The 21670-nt window shown below is 47.1% G+C and overlaps 1 protein-coding gene across 1 annotated transcript; it reads left to right on the forward strand.

The window, feature by feature from the left end:
• Positions 1-1894: 1894 nt before the first annotated feature.
• Positions 1895-6019, forward strand: LYPD3 (LY6/PLAUR domain containing 3). The gene is made up of 5 exons (XM_004440110.3): positions 1895-2023; positions 2624-2755; positions 3503-3673; positions 3979-4140; positions 5014-6019. The coding sequence occupies exons 1-5, from the start codon at positions 1951-1953 to the stop codon at positions 5499-5501; spliced, it is 1026 nt and encodes a 341-aa protein (XP_004440167.1). The 5' UTR covers positions 1895-1950; the 3' UTR covers positions 5502-6019.
• The last annotated feature ends 15651 nt before the right edge of the window (positions 6020-21670 follow it).

The following is a 21670-nucleotide window of genomic DNA, read 5'->3' on the forward strand; positions in this document are numbered from 1 at the left end:
ATGACACAGCTGCTATTTTTCCTGCCAGAGGTAAATTTTATCTACGAGCCAAGAGAAACAAAGCAAGGTTCAAGCTGTAACATATAATATACACTATAAATAATATAATGTAATGTACTATATAGTGTAAGCAGTGGCTAATATGAGCCAGGACCTGGGGATGCTTAGGCGTTTTGTGGTTTCCACAGTGTTCTTGTTTGTTTGTGCGTTCACACATGGAAACGCAGGGTCCTGATTGTGTCCCGCTCTGGCACAGTCACAGTGTGGCCTCATCTGATGCTGGTGTTCTGTGAGATTGTTTTGGTGTAACAGAACACCATGGCCTCACTGTGAGTGCCAGGCCAACTCCCCATCATCAGGGGCTGCTACTGCCCAGCCCCTCAATGGTCTCCTGGCCTTCTCTCTTGCCCCTTCTACAGTCTTTTCCTTTTTTTTTATTTTGGTGAGGAAGACTGGCCCTGAGCTAACATCTGTTGCCAGCCTCCAATCTTCCTCTTTTTGCTTGAGGAAGATTATCCCTGAGCTAACATCTGTGCCAATCTTCGTCCATTTTGTATATGTGGGGCCACCACAGCATGGCTTGATGAGCAGTGTGTAGGTCTGTGCCCAGGATCCAAACCCACGAACCCTGGGCCACTGATGCAGAGTACACAAACTTAACCATTCTGCCACCAGGCCAGCCCTCAGTTTTTTCCTTTTTTTACACAGAGGCCACAGTGACGTTTTTGCCTTTCTTTTTTTAAGTATAATGTACGTTGCATTGTATCTTGCGTGAAGTGCATAAGTGCATAAGTATACATTTCGATGATTCTTTACATATTTGTATACACATGTAACTAGTTACAATGTGTCATACTACACAATGTATTGTATTGTAATGCCCTACCCGAAGTAACTGCTATTCTGATCTCTATCACCACTGATTAGTTTGTCTGTTCTAGAACTTCATATAAATGGAGTCGCACAGTTTGTTTTATTTGTTTAAGGCTTCTTGAGCTCGACATAGGTTTGGGAGATTCCTCCATGTTGCTGCAGACACCAGCAGTTGGCGTGTTTTCATTGCTGTGTAGTATTCTCCGGGATTCGTGAACCACTCTTTCTTTCTCCATTCACTTCTTGATGGATATTTGCATTATTTCCCAGATGGATCGTTTAAAAAAGCGAATCTGATTGTGTCCCCCAGCTGATTTAGAGCTTCTCAAAGGTTTTCCACCTTTTTCAGAATTAATTCACATCTCCCTTCAGGGCCTGTAATGCCCTGAATGGTCTGGCCCCTGCCTGGCTCTTCTGCCTCAGTTTCCACCCTTGTCCCCTGGCCCTCTGAGCTCCAGGCACACCGCTCTCCCCTCTGACTTGGAATGGTCCATACTACTTCCCACCTCTAGGTCTTTGAGATCACAACTCGAGTTACATCCTCTGGGAAGCTTCACTGACCAGCCCCCACTTCTAGACTCTACACCTCCTTGTAGCCCCCCACACTTCTTCCTTCATTGTCCTCTTTGTAAATAACAATCTGTATGATTATTTGATTAACATCTGTCTCCCCCATCAGACTATGAACTCTGTGTGGTCAGGCACCCGTTCTGTCTTAATTTTCATCACCCAGGCCACAGCCCAGCATACTGCAGGTACTGATTAAGTATTTACTGAGCGATGAGTGTTGAGTAGACCCTCTGGGTGAGCCTCAGTACTCTCCCCTCTACCCCTCAAACACACAGACTTTCTCCTGGGAGCTGTCAGGGAACCTTGAATCCCGCCCTTTCGCTCCTTGGCAGCTGTGGGTGACACACCCAGGGGCGGGTGCCCCGCCCCATGGCGGACGCTGATTTAGCCCAGTTGGGCAAGGCCAGGGTTGCCTGGGGGAAGGTTACTCATCCTGGGCTCAGGTAAGAGGGCCCGGGTTGGGAGGCGGCACAACCAGGGGGGACGCCGAGGGAGCAGGACGAAGCCATGGACCCCGCCAGGAAAGCAGGTGCCTGGGCAGTGATCTGGACTATAGGCTGGCTGCTGCTGCTTCAAGAAGGTTGGTCTGCTGCCGGGAGGGGGCAGCGTGGGTAGATGGGGGCTCCAGGGAGGAGGCTCCCCCCACCCCCTCCTGAGGAGGCTGTGGGAAGGATCTCCATCATGAGCGTGGGGGGCTGTGGGAAAAGTTCTTCCATCCTGAGCAGATGGGGCTGTGGGAAGAATCCTCCATCCTAGGCAGAGGGGACTGTGGTAAGGATCCCCTGCCCTGATCAGAGGGGGCTGTGGGAAGAGATCCCTCACTGAGCCGACTTGACCGTGGGAAAAGTTCTCCCATGCTGAGAGAACTATGGGGCAGTACCCTCCCCCCCAGCCATGGTAGGAATTCCCCCAGGCTCCCTGGTAGGGATCCCTCACTGGGCATAAGGGGCTATGGGAAGGATGCTCTCACTGTAGACATACGGGGCTTGAAGGAAAGGCACACAGTGTATCCCATGGCCCCAGATTTGTGAGCAAGTTTTGCCTACTCCTATCCTGGAAAAGGAGTGTGCAATCGGGTTGTCTCGTCCCGGGGACAGAGGGCGTGGGAAGGACTATTTATCCTTTGACGGAGGAGGCTTCAGTAGGGATCGCTCATTTCTACTCGGCCCTGCACCCCCAGGAGCGCAGGCCCTGGAGTGCTACAGCTGCGTGCAGAAAGCAGATGACGGATGCTCACCGCACAAGATGAAGACAGTGAAGTGCCCGCGGGGCGTGGACGTCTGCACAGAGGCGGTGGGGGCGGTGGAGACCAGTGAGTGGGGGCCCCTGGTCCGTGCGTACCCATCCAAGCTCCTCCAGCCAGGCCCTGCCTCTTTATAGTCCCGCCCCTCTCTCTGAATTTGGCCACACCCCCTTCAATGCAGCCCCATTCCGCCCTTTCAGCCTGGCCTGGGCTCTTTAACACCACCACGCCATTAGGGCTTAGCGGGGTAAGCGGCTGCGAGTTGCGAACTGGGTGGGATGAACTAGGAGAGCCCGGCTCTGGGATCTCGTCCCCTTTGAGTACACTCCCTAGCCATTTCCGCTTCACCACTGACACTTCCCTACCCGCTTCTGTCCCTGCCAGAACTCTATCCTCCCCAACCCAGCCTCCTCTCTCCAATGGGGCCCTTGGTGATGGAGATCTTCTAGAGGTCTTCTCCTAAGTTCCCTAGGCTGAGGCTCCGCCCCTCTGGCCCGCCCTCTGTGGAGTCCCGCCCCTAGAGGCCCCCACCCCACTCTGATCCTGTGCCTTTTTTTTTTGTCTGTCTCAGTTCCTTTTGATGTTGCTTTTTGCGGTTCCGCCCCTTTATGGCCCGCCCCTTGATTCTGTCCAGCGTCTGTCAGCCTGGAAGCCCCTGGGACTCAGCCTTTGGAGGTCCCGCCCCGCCGTCTGTCGTTTCCTCTCCGATCTGCTCTTTATGAGCTCCCCGCCCTCCGACCCCGGCCGGTCCATCCTCGGGTACTGGTCTATTCGAGGCCGCGGCTCCTCTGACCCCGCCCCCTCCCCTCTCCGCAGTCCACGGGCAATTCTCGGTGGCAGTGCGGGGCTGCGGTTCGGGACTCCCCGGCAAGAATGACCGCGGACTGGACCTTCACGGGCTTCTGGCCTTCATCCAGCTGCAGCAATGCGCCCAGGACCGCTGCAACGCCAAGCTCAACCTTACCTCGCGAGCGCTCAACCCTGCAGGTCGGTGGGGGCGGGGCCTTAGGCCCAGGGGCGGAGCCACATGCGGCCGAGCAGCTGGAGGCGGGAGAACTTGTCAGGAAAGGGGTGGGGCCAAGAGGCAGTGGGCGGGGCTTCGCTGCTGTCGGCACCGTGAGGTTGGCCGCTGGGGGCGGGACTATGGCCAGTGGGCGGGGTCTATTGGTGGGCGGGGCTAGAGGCTGAGCTGAGCGTCCGTCGAGGGCAGAGACGTGGGCTGGAGGGACCGGGTGCGAGCTGTGCTTCCCGACTCCCCTCGACCCCTTCATTCCTCCCCGCTCTCCTCGCAGGCAATGAGAGTGCATACCAGCCCAACGGCGCCGAGTGCTACAGCTGCGTGGGGCTGAGCCGCGAGGCCTGCCAGGGTACGGCGCCGCCCGTCGTGAGCTGCTACAACGCCAGCGACCGCGTCTACAAGGGCTGTTTCGATGGCAATGTCACCTTGACGGCAGGTGAGCGAGCCCAGGAGCACGGGGCCTGCAGGAGTTGTAGTAGCCTTTCTGAGGCCTCATGGGCGGTAGGCAGCCCTTTACCCAAAGGGGTCCCCACCTCCAACGCATTCTGGGAACTGTAGGCCTAAGTTCTTGTCTTGTCCTAGAGCATCATGAGAAGTGCAGTCCTATCGCCACTATAGCATGGGGATGCGGATGCTTTTGATCTAGAGTGTTTTGGGGAAATACATTTCCATAGAGGCCTGCACAGAATGGGAGGATGTGCTATGGGAAATGTATTTAAGCCTCCCAGCGTCTGTCCAGGCACTGCGGGGAATCTAGTTCTGACGCCTTAAAACTCAAGGGGTTAGGGTTCCCACCTAACTACTTAGGAGAGACGTAGTTCAGCCTCCTGGCCTCTGCCTCAGGGAACCATGGGAGATGAAGTTCTTCAAACTCCATCCTCTGCCAGGTGTATTATGGGAGATGTAGTTCTGACTCTAAGATGAAATTTTGGCAGGAGTGGGGTGGGAGGGAGGAGCAGGGGAAAATGACGGGAGGGACGTAGGGGAAGTTTGTTCTGCTCTTTGGTCATGTGAGAGGTGTTGTATCCCAATCCAAACCTTTCTTCCAAGGCATTGTGGGACTTGTAGTTCAGCTTACACACTTTTCTTCTCAAAGTAGTATGGGAAATGTGGTCCACCTGTGCCGAAGACAGTGGGGACAGTGTTTCTCAAAGTGGAGGCCGAATTGAGACTTTTGGATTAATGGATGCAGAGCCCTTCTGTCCCCTGTTTTGGGGGTTCTTGCTATTGTCTCGCCCCTAAGTTTCATTCTGGCTGTGCCTACCCCCGTCCCTCCAACCACGGACCTACCTGTATCTTCCTCCTGCAGCTAATGTGACTGTGTCCTTGCCTGTCCGGGGCTGCGTCCAGGACGAGGACTGCACCCGGGATGGGGTGACAGGCCCGGGGTTCACGCTCAGCGGCTCCTGCTGCCGGGGGTCCCGCTGCAATTCGGACCTCCGCAACAAGACCTACTTCTCCCCTCAGTTCCCGCCGCTTGTCCTGCTGCCCCCTTCTAAGACCACCACTGTGGCCCCAACCACCTCTGTCACTGCTTCCACCCCAGCCCCAACCACCCGCACCTCTACCACCAAACACACGTCAGCCCCAGCCAGCCAGACTCCTCCACGGGAAGCAGAACCTGAGACCTCGGGGAAAGAGGAATCTAGCTTGCCTGGAGGTGCTACTGGCCACCAGGACCGTAGTAATAGGGAGCAGTACCCCGCAAAAGGTGGGGCCCATCATAATGGCTTTGCCACTGCCTGGGCCGGGTTGGCGGCTCTTCTGCTGGCTGTGGCCACTGGCACTCTGCTATGAGCTTCTCCACCTGGAAACCTCCTCTCTTCCCATTCCTTCCCTTTCCCACCACTGGACTGGGCTGGCCCAGCCCCTGTTCTTCCAATCTTACCCCCAGTATCCCCAGCTTCCGCTGCACTGGTTTGCGGCTTCGGGAAATAAAGTTACCGTTGTATATATCCTGCCAGGGTGTTCTAGCTTTTTGAAAGCAGCTGATGTATCCCCCTCATCTTTGTGTCTCCCTCGTCTCCTCATGGTGCCTAGGAGAGACAGCAGTCAGAGCTGTCACAGGGAAGGTGGGAGAGACACGATAAGCTTCCTATTCGCCTTCTCACAGCCAGCTTGGAATAAGGGGGGCGGGGCGCGATCCTAGTTCCCTCCTTTGATGGCTGCTGCCCCTGCCCCCATCTTTGTGGGAATCGATTTGGCGTCTGGCTTCCTTACTAGACTGTGAGCTCCTCATGGGCAGGGACCGTGTCTTGCCTCTGTGTGGTCAGTTTCTGGCACATAAAGGCCTCAATAAAAGTTTAATTACTTTGTATAGTGGTTTAAAGGAGTCATTTCTGCCACATTTCTTATAATAACCTCTTGAAGCTGAGCAAAGGCGGGCATGCCAAGACCTTTAACAGATGGAGAAGCTGAGATCCAGAGTCACAGCCCTGGAAAGAGCCGGAGTTGGCGGCTGGGGGTTTAGCCAGCCTGTGGGTGATCCCACTGGTGAGGGGGAGACTGGGTGAAACCATTAAGCAGTGTTGAGGGGTGAATGGGGCTTTTAGCAATGCTTGGGAGCAGAGGGAAGCTCTGTTTAATGGGTTCGTACACAGCTCCCAGGCCTCACCCATCCTGCCATCCGTCTGGTTTCTTAGGAATCATTCAGTGGACTCAGCCACTGCATCCCACTTGTCCAGAGGATTCCAGGGTGCCCCTGTCAGTCTTTGCTTCGTGTTGGGGACTTGGAGCCTGAGCCCCACCTCGATTTCCTCCAAACAGATGAAGGCCTAGGGGCCCCAGGGAGGAAAGCCTGGCTTGGGAACGAGAGAGGCTGGCAGGCGTCGGGACTGCTTGATGGAAGGGGATGAGGTGTGGGGAATAGTGAGATAATAATAGTAATATTGCCACTATGACTAGTAATAGGGAGTAGTTTGAGGTGATAATAACAAAACAATCGTAAATAATGATTAGAGTAACAAAATAGAGAATTACTAAGAGAATGAACAAACAGTACAAGGGGTAACATCAGTAATAGTAACTGTAGTTACAGGAATGTTAGTCATCAAACAGTCTTACCAGATGCCAGGCCTGTACTAAGGGTGTTTACATTCATCATCTCGTTTAATTTTCCATATAAATTCTCAGATGGGATGATTGGGGAAACTGAGGCTCAGAACGGTAAAATAACTTAACCCACAGCAAGTAATACATTTATTATGTGCCAGGTACTGTTTTAAGTGCTGTACTTGGATTAACATATTTAATCTACACAACCATCCTATGAGGTAAGTGTCATCTGCGTTTTATAAGATGAAGAAATCAGGCCCAGAGAGGTTGAGAAACTTGTCCCAGGTCACCCAGCTAATAAGTTGTGGAGCCCACTTTTGAACCCAGGCAGACGGGCTTTACGGAGCATAACCAAGCTGGTCATAACTTTTCCCTCAGCCTGACTAAACTTTAGACAGGCTTCTTCCTGCCTCAAACCCTCAAACCCCTGACCTCCCTCTCACCCCAGCCCTTCCAGAATCCAGATGGCCTAACTGCAGAGGCCCCAGACCTCCCTTTTCTTAGAGCATTTACTTTAGAAAACTTGTCCTCATAAATTCATTCTCTGCCCCTTTGAGATGCGTGTAAATCTCTTTAAAAGCCTCTTGCCAGTTTTACAAGCTAGGAAATGTCTTTCTCGAGGACCTGGGAACCATCTCTTGGAAATGTAAACATCAGCTGAGATAGGGCCTCTATCCCCCGGTTACTCTGGGAGGGTGAGAGCCTACCTTCAGTAGGTGCCTTTCTCCAAGTTGTAAAACCACTTCCCGTCTCGGAGATGCAGCAAGTTTTCTTCTCCTTTGGGCAAAGCCAATTAAAACACCGATGACCCACGATCTCCCCCTCTCCCCACCTGTTAAAACCCAACAGCACTTTGCTTCAGCGGAGTTCAGACTGAATTCTGGCCTCTCTCCCCTATTGCAACAGCCTTGAATAAAGTCTTTCTGGCCTGTTTAATGTTGTCCGGTGCAGTTTTTGCTTTGGCAGACATAAGCTGCTAACCAGTGTGTTACACAGTTTCAGACCTGAGCTTCGTAACTGAGAGCCTGTTTTTGCCACCTTGGTGGTGTAGGTCAGAGGACTCCTGGGTTTCTGAGGGTGTTGAGGCTGGAACTCCTCCTCTCATCACCTCTACTCTGGGGGGGCTTTTCCTATTCTTTGGAGAAAGTTCCAAGGTGGGGAAAAGACTCTAGGATCCCTTCTTTCATAGCTCAGCCTGGAGCTTCTGATGTGAAGGCTCTTCAGCTCTCCCGGTGTGTCCAGACCCCCACGTCCTGCTGAGGCTTGTGGCGATGTCACAGTCTCAGAGCTGAGGCAGGTGTTGAAGGAAATACTTTTAAAAGGTAAAATCATGGCTCTCACACAGATATAAAATGAACACGTGTCAAAGATTTTATTTAACTCATTCATGAGTGAGGGAACCAGTAAAATGTTATAACCACTTCAAAGCAGAAGTCAGAGAACACAAGCACATAGGCCATCAGGAATGCTGAAATAAATTTATAAGTGGAGGTCAAACTGGTCAATATCCACAGGGAAATAATCAACCGTATTCCGCCAGGCAGGAATCTTCTACATTGCTATCAGTTTAGGTTAGTATCATACTTTAAGACAGTGAAAGGTGGAGATAACCCAGGAGGGTGTCCTAGAAGGACACCAGGTAATCCTTTTTGCCCATGGCAAAGGCTTTCACCTCTAGAAGCTCCCTGTGTGGTGGGGGAGGCCCAGACACAGTCTGTCCTCATAGGGTGCCATAAGAGGTGGGGTAGGGAATTTTTTTTTTCTTGGTAAGGAAGATTAGCCCTGAGCCAACATCCATTGCCAGTCCTCCTCTTTTTGCTGAGGAAGATTGGCCCTGGGCTAACGTCTGTGCCCATCTTCCTCTACTTTATATGTGAGATGCCTGCCACAGCATGGCTTGGTAAGCAGTGCGTTGGTCTGCCATGGGATCCAAAACCATGAATCCCGGGCCGCCCAAGCGGAACGCGCGAACTTAACCACTAGCCACTGGGCGGGCCCCGGGGTAGGGCATTTTGCAAGTCCAGATGAGGGACAGAGGAAAAACCATGCCCTCCAGGTGCGGTTCCCATATTGATGGTGGCACCTCTCGCACCTCAACTGTGCGACCACCTAGCGTTGTCCATTTCAGAGACCGTATTATTTTCCTAGGGCTGCCGTAACGAAGTCCACAAACTGGTGGTTAAAACAACAGAAATTTATTGTCTCAGTTCTGGAGGCCGGAGGACCAAATTCGAGGTGTTGGTAGGGGCATACACCCTTCAAAGTCCCTGGAGAGGATCCTTCCTTGCCTCCTCCAGCTTCTGGTAGGCCCAGGCCTTCCTTGGCCTGTGGACAAATCACTCCAGTCTCTGCTCCTCTTTCACATTGCATTCTCCTGTCTGCGTCCAAATTTCCCCTTCTTATAAGGACACCAGTCATATTAGATAAAGGCCCACTCTAATGACCTCACCTTAACTTGATTAAATCTGCAAAGACCCTATTTCCAAATAAGGTCAAATTCACAAGTCCTGGGCATTAGGACTTCAATGTATCTTTTTTTGGGGGAATTAGTACCTCTCATAACAAGGACACAGTGTAGAATAGAGGTTCAGAGGCCAAACTTGTGTCAGACAACCCACGTTTCAATCCCAGCTCTGTTACTACTCTGTACCCAGTACCACTACTACAGTTTCACTCGGAGTCAAATTAAGCTGGGAAATTCTCTCTAAGCCTCAGTTTCCTCATCTCTTAAATGGGGATAATAATATTTCCTGCCTTTAGGACTCTTGTGAGACTTGAACTTGATAATGTGGGTCAACTACAGTGCCTGCTGTATGGTAAGAGCTTAGAATATAGGGAACGAGCAAGATGGTAAAGTTGATTCACAAGCATGTAGGCGAGATGGAAGTATATTTAGTCAGTGAAAGAAAGAATGCTGAAATCAGATTGCAAAGTGAGATTCAAAACTAGTTCTTGTGCCACAGGGCAATCAAATCTTAATGTCTGGGGTCGTATTTTCTGCTGGGCAGAAATCATTTCCATCAGAAATCATTTGTATCTTTACCAGACAGAAATCATTTGCGACTTATCAGTCTCCTATGAGTTAACGTTGTGGCGGACCAGAATTTGCCACCCTCAAATGTATCTCTTTGGGTTGATTATTTTTAAGGACAAAAGACTCTGAAAGAAACTTGGACCTTCCCCCTAACTGCCTAAAAGATTTTAAGATAGAGGGCCTGTTCCAAGAAGGAGCTAATACCACAAGATAACTATAGTATAATATAGACTAGGTGTGGTAGACAAGGAGATCCTTGCTAAGCCCATTTTTATCCAAGTTCTCTCTCGGGTCTCATTGTCTATAGATGGCTCAGCAAACATTTGTTTATCAAACATTTGCATTTCCATCTCCATATAAATTGCCTACCTCTCCTTTGAAGTCCCAAACCACTACCCCCAACATCCTCCTTTGTTTTCAGCTAAAGATGGTATTTAAGGTGGTGGCTTCAGCCATTTTGGTGAGTTACTTAGTTTTCCTGGGTTTCTCCCACGTATACATGTTATTAAACTTTGTTTGATTTTCTCCTGTTATTCTGTCTCATGTCAATTTAATTCTTAGGTCAGCCAGAAGGACCTAGAGGGTAGAGGAATTGTCTTCCTCCCCTACAATATCTAAACCTTATAGAGTCTGGGCCCTAATCAACAATAAATAGTCAGACAAACAAAGCTATATTCCCTGCAAGAATCAGATCATCCCTGAGTGAGTCTGTTAGACAGTAAGCCCGTAAGATATTCAAAGTACATGTGGTTCCCTGTTTGTCTTATTTCCAAGTTGACACTGGTGTTGCCCAACAGAATTATATTGTAGGACATGTATGTAATTTAAAATTTTCTAGAATCTGATACTAAACCTCTTATAATTTTTATTTATTTATTTATTTATTTTCCCAAAGCCCCAGTAGATAGTTGTATGTCATAGCCACACATCCTTCTAGTTGCTGTATGTGGGACGCGGCCTCAGCATGGCCGGAGAAGCGGTGCGTTGGTGCACACCCGGGATCTGAACCCAGGCCGCCAGCAGCAGAGCGTGCGCACTTAACCGCTAAGCCACAGGGCCCATGATACTAAACCTCTTAATCTCAAGTTTGTATGCCTGATGTGCAGTAAGCCAGCCACTGAGACATTAGTAATTGGAGATGGGGAAAGGTTTATTCGAATTGGCCAAAAGGAGAAGGCAGGAGCATGGATTCTCTTAAACCCGCCTTAACAAGAGAAGAAAGCAGGGGTTTTTATAGACCTAAAGGGTGTGACAGAAAGAGTTTCAGAGAAACAAAGGGGAAATCCGTGTTTCTTTCACTCCAGATAACCCCTGGGCAATCAGACTTCTGGGTGTCAACAGCAGCTGGGGGCTGGTTATCTGGTGATTGTTCCTTCCTTGAAGGCATTCTCCGTCTTCTGTGAAACAAGCTCATAAATCCTTGTGACCCTTGACTCACCCCTCAGGTTAAACAGGAAAATAGCAAATTGACAAGATTAACTACTTTTCATCTACCTCTGTGTTGGGAACAAGGTCAAAAGGTAATCTTACTGAATATTTACAGTAACCCTCAGGTACCTGGCTTCAGATCCATGTTAAAAAAGTAAAAAAGGGGGCTGGCCTTGTGGTGTAGTGGTTAAGTGTGCACGCTCCGCTGCTGGCTGCCTGGGTTCGGATCCCGGGCGTGCACCAATGCACCACTTGTCAGGCCATGCTGTGGTGGCATCCCATATAAAGTGGAGGAAGATGGGCACAGATGTTAGTCCAGGGCCAGTCTTCCTCAGCAAAAAGAGGAAGATTGGCATGGATGTTGGCTCAGGGCTAATCTTCCTCAAAAAAAAAAAAAAAGTAAAAAGTTTCAATTAATTTTATTAATATATTTTAATTCCATGTATGCAAATATTATCATTTAAATATGTAATCAATATAAAAGCATTATTAATGAGATATTTTGGGTTTTTTTTGTACTAAATTTTTGGAATCCCATGTGTATTTTACATTTATATTACATTTCAGTTCACACTAGCCACATGTCAAGTGCTCAATATCTAAAGTTTTAGAACTTTGTAGAAGTAGAACACTGTACATATTCTTTTGTGTAAGGCTTCTCTAACTCAGCATGATGTGGTGTGTCACAGTTTGTTTATTCATTCTTCTACTGAGGGACACCTGGGCTGTTTCTAGCTTGGGGATATCATGACTGAAGCTGCTATGAATATTCTCGTATACTGATTTTTATGAACACGTGCTTTCATTTCTCTTGCGTAAATACTTAGGAGTGGAATTGCTGTGTTGAGGGATTGGTATATGTTTAGTTTAATAAGAAACTACTGGATCCTTTCCAAAATTGGTTATACTGTTTCACAATCTTAATAGCAAATAAGAATTCCTGCTGCTCCACGTTCTCATCAACGTATGGGGTTGTCAGTAGGCCTTTCAAATTTTGTCCATCTGGTAGGTGGGTTGTGGTATCTAATTGTGGCTGAGTCTGCATTTCCCTGAAGACGAACCACGTTGAGTGGTTTTTCACTTGTGTGATATCTGAAGGGATAACGGGAGGAGCTTTCTGGAGAGTTGAGAAGGTATGAAATAAGTGAGTAGGCAAGTGAATGGAACATGAAAGTCTAGGCTGATTTCTAGGCAGAATTAAGAGCTCACTGGAGGTTGTAAATCATGAATTTAAAGTAAGACTCTTCAGGGCTGGCCCTGTGGCGTAATGGTTAAGTTTGCGCACTCCGCTCTGGAGGCCTGGTGTTTGCAGGTTCGGATCCCAGGCATGGACCTGTGCACAGCTCATCAAGCCATACTGTGGCAGGCATCCCCACATATAAAGTAGAGGAAGATGGGCACCAGCTGTTAGCCCAGGGCCAATCTTCCTCACACACACACACACACACACACACACACACACACAAAAGTAAGAGTCTTCAGCAGGGCTGTGTGATTTTTCTCCAGCTGTGGTTGTTTACATGGGTACAGGCATCTAGTGGGTCCAAAGTAGGATAGTGCCAGATGGTCTTGTGAATAGGACAAAGCCTCAGCAACTAGAAGGATGTGCAGCTATGACATACAACTATCTACTGGGGCTTTGGGGGAAAAATAAATAAATAAAATTATAAAAAAAATACATTTGAATAGGACAAAGCTAGGGACTTGAGAGTGTATGCCAAAGAGTGACTATAATGATTGAGTGGAATTTAAGGTTGGAAAGGAGGGAAGTTAGGACCTGTGGGATATGACAGACAGTTCATTCATTCACTCATTCAACACATTTTTTGTTTAACACGTACCATGGGTCATGCATCATGCTGAGTGGTGAGGATATGGCTGTGAACAAGAAGTCATGGTTCTTGCCCCTGTAAAGAGGCACTGTGTTCGAGTGGTTAGGAGCTTGGATTCTGGAGGCCAGCCCCATGGTGTAGCGGTTAAGTGCGCGTGCTCCACTGCTGGCAGCCTGGGATCGGATCCCAGGCACGCGCCGACGCACCGCTTGTCAGGCCGAGCTGTGGTGGCGTCCCACATAAAGTGGAGGAAGATCCGCAGGAGTGTTAGCTCAGGGCCAGTCTTCCTCAGCAAAAAGAGGAGGATCAGCATGGATGTTAGCTCAGGGCTGATCTTCCTCACAAAAAAAAACAATAAAAAAAAGAGCTTGGATTCTGGAACCACACTGCCTGCATTCAAATCTTGGTCCTACCAGCTACCATCAGTGTAACTTGGGCAAGTTATTCAACTTCTCTGTGCCTCAGTTTCTTCATCTTTAAATCAGAGGTGATCTAGAAAGTAAGGAAATATTCAAAGAATGATGGGAGTGTGTCAAAAGGACACAGGAAGACATCTTCTTTGTGTGTTTGTGAGGAAGAGTGGCCCTAAGCTAACATCTGTGCCAATCTTCCTCTATTTTGTATGTGGGACGCCGCCACAGCATGGCTTGATGAGCGGTGTGTATGTCTGCACCCGGGATCCGAACTCGTGAACTCCGGGCTGCAGAAGCAGAGCACACAAACTTAACCACTACGCCACGTGGCTGGTCCCAGGAAGAGATCTTAAAGAGGCTCTGTATGACCAAATTTGGGACAAATTGAACATCAAATTAAATAATGATAGTAAAGGATTATAACCCATTGAATAAACAGGAGTCCATGATTACATACTGATAATAAGTAAATAAATAAAGGAGAGAAGGGAAAGCTCTTATGTCAAAAGTCAACTGATGAATGTAAAAAGAATGAGAGAATCAGAACATTACCTTTTGCAACCTTCATAATAATTGATTCAGGCAAAAATCAATAATAGGTGCTGTGATACTGTGATTTGTGATAAATATATATTTGGTCTTAGCCCTGGTTTTTGGCACAGAAGCTTCTAAAACCCTTGGAATTTCCCCAGTGATAAGAGCGATAAAGTTGTCTTGATATTCATAACAAACCCCTTTCACCACACCTGAGTTTATGTTAATGAGGTGACGTTTGGAAAGCACCTATGGATGGAGGTTGGTTACCAGAGGAACAACCACGTGATTAGAGGGTTAGAACCTTCAGCCCCACTCTTCTGCCCTCCTGGGGTGGAGAGAGAGGCTGGAGGTTGAATCAGTGCCCAGTGGCCAATGATTTAATCAATCATGGCTATTTCATGAAGCCTCCATAAAAACACAAAAGGAGGAATTCGGAGACCTTGGGGTTGGTGAACCTGTGCAGATGTTGGGAGAGTGGTGCGTTCTGAGAGCATGGAAACTCCGAGCCCCTTCCCATACTTTGCCCTATGCATCTCTTCCATCTGGCTGTTCCTGAGTTATATCTTTTTATAATAAACCAGTAATCTGGTAAGTAAAATGTTTCTCTGAGTTCTGCGAACCACTGTAGCAAATTAATCGAACCCAAGGAGGGGGTTGTGGGAACCTCTGATCTATAGCCAGTCCATCAGAAGCACAGGTGACAACCTGGACTTGTGATTGGCGGCTGATGTCGGGGGGACAGTTTTGTGGGACTGAGCCCTAAACCTGTGGAATCGGATGCTGTCTCCAGGTAGATAGTGTCAGAATTGAGCTAATTGCTTGGTGGTGTTGGAAAAAGCACACACACCATAGATGCTAAAATTAGTGGGTTCAAGTTTGAGGAGTAACAGGATATTTATATGGACACAAATTGTCTTCCCACAAGATACTTATTAATTACACAGGGGGAAATAGTGACATAAATAGGAAAACCTGGCAGCCACCACTTTAACCAAATGATCAAAGTTAACATGACTAAAAATGAGACAGACAGACCCTCATGAGAGGATGCCCTGAGGAAGGACACAGCATCACTTCTGTGGTTTTGGGTAAAACACGCACAACTTGAATCTAATGTGGAAACATCAGATAAGCCCAAACTGAGGGATATTCTACAAAATAACTGATTTGTGCACTTCAAAAATATCCATGTCATGAACCACAAATGATGGAGGCCTTGTTCCAGGTGAAAGGAGATTGAAGAGACCCGACAGATGAATGCAGTGCACGATCCAGGATTTCCTTTTGCTACGAAAGACATTACTGAAGCAATTGACAAAATCTCAAGAAAGTCCACAAATGAGATAATTTATGTTCGATGTTAATTTCTTGATTTAGATAAATGTACTATGATTATGTAAGAGAATGTCCTTGTTTTTAGGAAATACACACTGATGTATATTTAGAGGTAAAGGGGCAACATTCTGCCACTTACTCTCAAACTGTTCAGGAAAAAATATTTATATGGAGACAGAGGAAACGATAAAATAAATGTGGTAAACCAATAACTTTGGGGAATCTGATTGAAGGGTTTATAGGAATTCTTTGTGTCACTTTTACAACTTTTCTATAAGTGTGAAATTATGTCAAAAATTTAAAAAAGAAAAAATAACAGAGACAATAATAATATTATACTAAAAGTAAATAATAATAACATACCTACCTCATAAAGTAGTTGTGGGGATTAAAATGAGTTAATATATATAAAACAGGACAGTACCTTGCATCTAGGAAGTACTCATTGTATTATTATTTATTTTGTCTTTATGTCTCTGACACCTTACAGAGAGTAGATATTTGCTGGGTAAATGCTTGTTCAATTTTTTAAAGCATCCTATGTTTCTTGAATACTCAGAGCAGTCTTGTAAAATAGTATTAGCGTTTTGTTTTCCAACTTTTATTTTGAAAAATTTCACACCTACAGACAAGTTGGAAAGATCACGCAATGCACATGCACTTAGATTCAATAACTTTTAACATTTTGTGAGGCCCACATATGATGCTCCATTTTAGAGATGCAAATACTGAGGTACAAACAAGATTGAGTCACTTCCTCAAGGTTTCCCAGAGCTGGGATTTGGACCCAGGGAATTGACCCCAGAGGGTGACCCAAAACAACTCCTTACATGTTAGGTGTACATGGGGGAGGCCTGCCCTGACTTTCTGTGCTGCAATTTCATTCTGCACTATTCAATATGGTAGCCAATAGCAACATGTGGCTATATACATTTAAGTTTAAATTCAGTAAAATTAAGTAAAATTTAAAGTTTAGTTCCTCAGTCACACTTCCAAGTGCTCAAATAGCCACACGTGGCCACTGTATGGACAGTGCTGATACAGAAATTTCCATTGTCACAGCACTAGTGGATAACAAAGAAAAGACCTATGATTTCAGTCCACATGGCAGCAGTGATGATGGCGAGCACTGCGACCTAGTTAGAGACTGTGCCAGCCACAGATTGGGGAAAAATTTAGCCAGCTGGATATTTCCTCCCCCTACTCTAATCTTTTTTAGAAAACTTTTCCTCTGCCCTCATATACCTGTTATTCTTTCCTAGTTTCCACCCTACCTCTGACCCGTCTATCATCAGCATAAACTAAGTTGTTAGTCCACTGTCATCCTAATTGCTTTGACGAATGTCATGATAAATTTTCCAGTGGGCTGAGTCAGAATTGTTTTTATGCTGGAATCGGTGTCTCTCTTGGCTTGCTTTAGATTAGGTAAATCCATTCACAGGAAAAAGCTGGATGTGGAGTTTGGGGTGGACAGATCCAAGTTCACATTTTATATTTGTTACCTGTGTGGATGTGGGCAGGTGACTCCACTTCTGTGACCCACTGTGTTCCATTTGTAAAATGGGCGTCGTCATCCGTGCTTCCTAGGGGTGCAGTGAGAATGAGGAAGATTAGGTCTGTAACAGCCCTGGCTGGGTGGAGCATTTAGTAATTGGTAGCTGCTGTTACTTTCAGACACTTTTTTTTCTATTTTCTCCACTTGTTCTTTGGGGCAATACATACATGGCAGAGTGCCAAATACAGAGGCAAGATCTGGGGCTTCAAGCCAATGGATTAGAAATCTACAAGGTGAAAGTTTACAGGCACCATCAGGTGTCACGACCATGGATTGAAACCCAAGTTGGGGTTTGTAGGCTAATGGGCTTTTTTTCCTGACTTGTTAGTTTATATGAAAAATCTGACAATGCCACTTCAATGAAAACGTAGTTAAATGTGGTTATTAACAAATATGATAGAATGTGCTCTTGCATTTGTCACTTAATTAAAGAATATTCAGAATATCCCAGTGCCTCCTTTAGAAAGAATAATTATCCAGCCATTGCACAGCAATTTCTAGATCCCACCCCATCTGACAGAACTTCCTGTGACGATGGAAATGTCCTGTAGTCTGTGCTGTGCACTGTGGTGGCCATGAGCACATGTTGAAAGTGGAAAGTGTGAGACACCGAAGTTTTAATTTTATTTAATTTGAATTAACTTAAATTTAACCAGCTACATGTGGCTTGTGGCTACCATTTTGGACAGCGAAGCTCTAGATGGAGAGCCTGAATGTTGGTGAAACTGGAGTGCTGTCTTCTCATAACTGGGTTCGATGAACAAATAGTGGTTCCTGATGTGGGATCTAAGCATTGACATCATTTCTCCCTATGCAAGGCTGTTCTTGGGAGCGTGGTGGATCAGAATTGGCCACCCCAAAATGTGTCTCTTTGGCTTGATTATTTTATTTTTTTGTGAGGAGATCAGCCCTGTGCTAACATCTGCCAGTCCTCCTCTTTTTTTGCTGAGGAAGACTGGCCCTGGGCTAACATCCGTGCCCATCTTCCTCCACTTTATATGGGACGCCACCACAGCATGGCCTGACAAGCGGTGCGTCGGTGCGCGGCCGGGATCCGAACCGGTGAACCCCGGGCTGCTGCAGCGGAACGTGCGCACTTTGCTTGTGCCACCCGGCTCGCCCCTGGCTTGATTACTTTTAAGAACAAAAGTCTCTGAAAGAAACTTTGACCTTCCCGCTAACTGCCTAAAAGAATTTAAGATAGAAGGCCTATTCCAGGAAGGAGCTAATACCCTAAGATAACTATAGTATGATGTAAAATAGGTGTGATAGGCACCAGTAAGCCCATTTTTGTCAAGTTCTGTCTCTTGGGTCACATTGTCTATACATGGCCCAGCAAACACTTGTTTATCGAACATTTGCATTTCCATCTCCATCTAGATTGCCTTCCTTCTCTTTGAAGTTCCAAACCACTACCCTCAACATCCTCCTTTGTCGTTAGCTGAAGATGGTGCTTAAGGTGGTGGCTTTGGCCATTCTGTCGAGTTACTCAGTTTTCCTGGGTTTCTCCCATGTATACGTATTTATTTGATTTTTCTCCTATTATTTGGTCTTGTGTCAATTTAATTCTTAGACCAGCCGGAAGGATCTAGAGGGGAGGAATTGTCATTCCCCTCTACAGGGGCTAGTCTTTGCTTTTCAAAATCAGCATGGCCATAGCCTGGCCATTTAGTTTCTCTGAGCCTTGGTTACCCAATCTGTCACATGAGAGGTAATAATATCTCTTTGGCAGGGTGTTGTGAAGTGAGGCTAAAATTCTAAGCCAGCTCTGCCTTTTCCTAGCTGTGTGACCTTGGGCGAATTACTTAACCTTTCTTGCCCTCAGTTTCATCAACTTGAAGATGAGAATGAATATTACCTTCCTCATAAGATTGTCACGAGGATTAAGCAGTATTTGAAAAGTACTTAGAAAAGTGCTTGAGGCATGATACAACCTGTATGTGTGTTTGCTCGTATTATGATGTGCTTGTGAAAAGACTGGACAAAAATTGTAGGGCATGAAATCAATTTAGCAAGTCTCCACCAGTGTTTTTTGGGTTTCTTTCTTTTTTTTTTTTGTGAGGAAGATCGGCCCTGAGCTAACATCTGCCTATCCTCCTCTTTTTTTGCTGAGGAAGACTGGCCCTGGGCTAACATCCGTGCCCATCTCCCTCCACTTTATATGGGACACCGCCACAGCGTGGCTTGCCAAGCGGTGCGTCGGTGCATGCCCGGGATCCGAACCGGCGAACCCCGGGCCGCTGAAGCGGAGCACGCGCGCTTAACCGCTTGCACCACCGGGCCGGCCCCTGGGTTTATTTCTTTACTCTTTCTCTTGGGATTTATTTTCCTGGGTTATATTAACAATTTATAGAACCATATTTGATATTCTCTTTTTAAGCAACGATATATTTTGTTTTGTGATACTTTTTAGTTTCACAAATATGTTTTTTTTTAAGATTTTTATTTGTTTATTTTATTTCCCCCCAAAGCGCCAGTAGATAGTTGTATGTCATAGCTGCACATCCTTCTAGTTGCTGTATGTGGGACGCGGCCTAAGTATGGCCGGAGAAGCGGTGCGTCGGTGCGCGCCTGGGATCTGAACCGGCCAACCCCGGGCCGCTGCAGCGGAGCACGTGCACTTAACCGTTTACGCCACCGGGCTGGCCCCTCAAACAAGTTTTAAAAGCAGTCCTTTCATATTTTTTAATTGGAAAGATCTCAAAATTACAGAAAAGCTGCAAGTACAGTACAAAGAAATTATTTTTCCTAACCGATACAAGAGTTGCCAATATTATGCCCCATCACCTACAGACGTTTAGTGTGTTTCTTACGAACAAGGACCTTCTCCCACATCACCAAAATACTACCTCAAAAATAAAAAGTATTAACATTGATAAATTACTATCATCCCATCCTCGTACTCCATTCAAGTTCCACCGGTTGTCCCAATAATGGCCGTCATAGCAAACGTTCCAGTCTCAACGGTTGCATTGCATTCCGTTGTCATGTGTCTTTAGCTTCCTTTAGTCTGGAAAAATTCTTCATTCTTTCCTTGAACTTCATGACCCTTGTGAACATTGCAGGCCAGTTTTGGGGTAGGATGCCTGTTAATTTGCATTCATCTGATATCTTCTCATGATCAGATTCGCATTATGCATCTTTGGCAGGAGTGTCACGGAAGTGGTGTTAGGATCTTCTCATATCCATCAAGACGTCACTCTGATCACTTCGGTGAGGTGGTGTCTTCCAGGCTTCTCTGCTGTAAAGTTACTCATTTCCCCTTTGTAATTAATGCATTTTCTGGGGAGATATTTTGGGGCCATGTAAATATCCCGATCCTCATCAAACTTTTGATTTATTCATTTATTTAGTCACACCAGAATAGACTCAGCATCGACGGATTACCTCTATTACAATCATTGTTTGCTCTGATGTTTGAACTGTCCCCAATTTGACCTGTGGGGAGCCCCTTCGAGCTGTGTCCTTGTGGCCTGTCCCCATCATTTTTTGAGCATTTCTTTGCTTCCTGGCACGAGATGTGCTAGGCTCACCTTGTACTTTCCCTGTCCCAGTCCTGGAATTAGCCTTTACTCCAAGAAGCCCTGGTGTATTTCACTGGAGAATGACATTCAGAAACCAAGGTTCAGCCACTGCACGTGGTCATTGCTGTGGGCTCCAGCTGCACCCAGGCCCACTCAGTGGACAGAGTTGGGAGCATATGTGTACATATATAGGCACACATATTTACATCTATATTTATTTCTACATCTATCTCTATATATTGAAAATCATGAGTTTACCCTGATATCTCCAGTTCCAATCCCGCAGCTGCAGAGTTCATTCTAATTTTCTCCCTTTGCATAATTGTAGCTCATTTCTCCATCAGTGAGGAATCTGGCTCCCAATGTCCTCAATGTATTTAATTATTTACTCGATCCTCCTGAAAATAACCAATCTCTGATGGCTGCCACGGCCCACACCCCCGGCCTCTGGGGTGGACACCCTGTTCACTCCACTTGGACTCTGACACCTATTCTGGGCCCGGTGCCTCGCCCCCCGCCCCTCCAATCCCACCTCCAGACACCTACTTTTGAGTGTTCAGGAAGGGAGGGAAAGGAAGAGCTCGGTGTGTTTAAATAGAATAGATTATTGTTTTTTTTTTTTTTTTTTGTGAGGAAGATCAGCCCTGAGCTAACATCTGCCAATCCTCCTCTTTTTGCTGAGGAAGACTGGCCCTGGGCTAACATCTGTGCCCATCTTCCTCCGCTTTATGTGGGACACTGCCACAGCATGGCCTGACAAGCGGTGTGTGGGTGCGCGCCTGGGATCTGAACCCGGGCCACCAGCAGCGGAGCGCACGCACTTAACCGCCAAGCCACGGGGCCGGCCCCTAGAATAGATTATTGTTCTGCTCTTCTGCTTTCTGCTTCTCAGCTCCTAGCTATCCTTTCTTTTCCTTTTCTCTTTCTTGTTAAAAATGCCAGATTCTGGGGCCTGCCCTGTGGCTTAGCGGTTAAGTGCGCGCGCTCCGCTGTTTGCGGCCCGGGTTCAGATCCCGGGTGCGCACTGACTCACCGCTTCTCCGGCCATGCTGAGGCCACGTCCCACATACAGCAACTAGAAGGATGTGCTGCTATGACATGCACCTATCTACTGGGGCTTTGGGGGAAAAAAGGAGGAGGATTGGCAATAGATGTTAGCTCAGAGCCGGTCTTCCTCACAAAAAAAAAAAAAGCCAGATTCTGCATAACTTGTGTTCTTTTATTTTACTGGACACAGCTTAAAAATGTTTTCAG

The sequence above is a fragment of the Ceratotherium simum genome, chromosome 33, assembly GCF_057802395.1.
Source record: "Ceratotherium simum simum isolate JZ-2026a chromosome 33, ASM5780239v1, whole genome shotgun sequence".
NCBI classification, from domain to species: domain Eukaryota; kingdom Metazoa; phylum Chordata; class Mammalia; order Perissodactyla; family Rhinocerotidae; genus Ceratotherium; species Ceratotherium simum.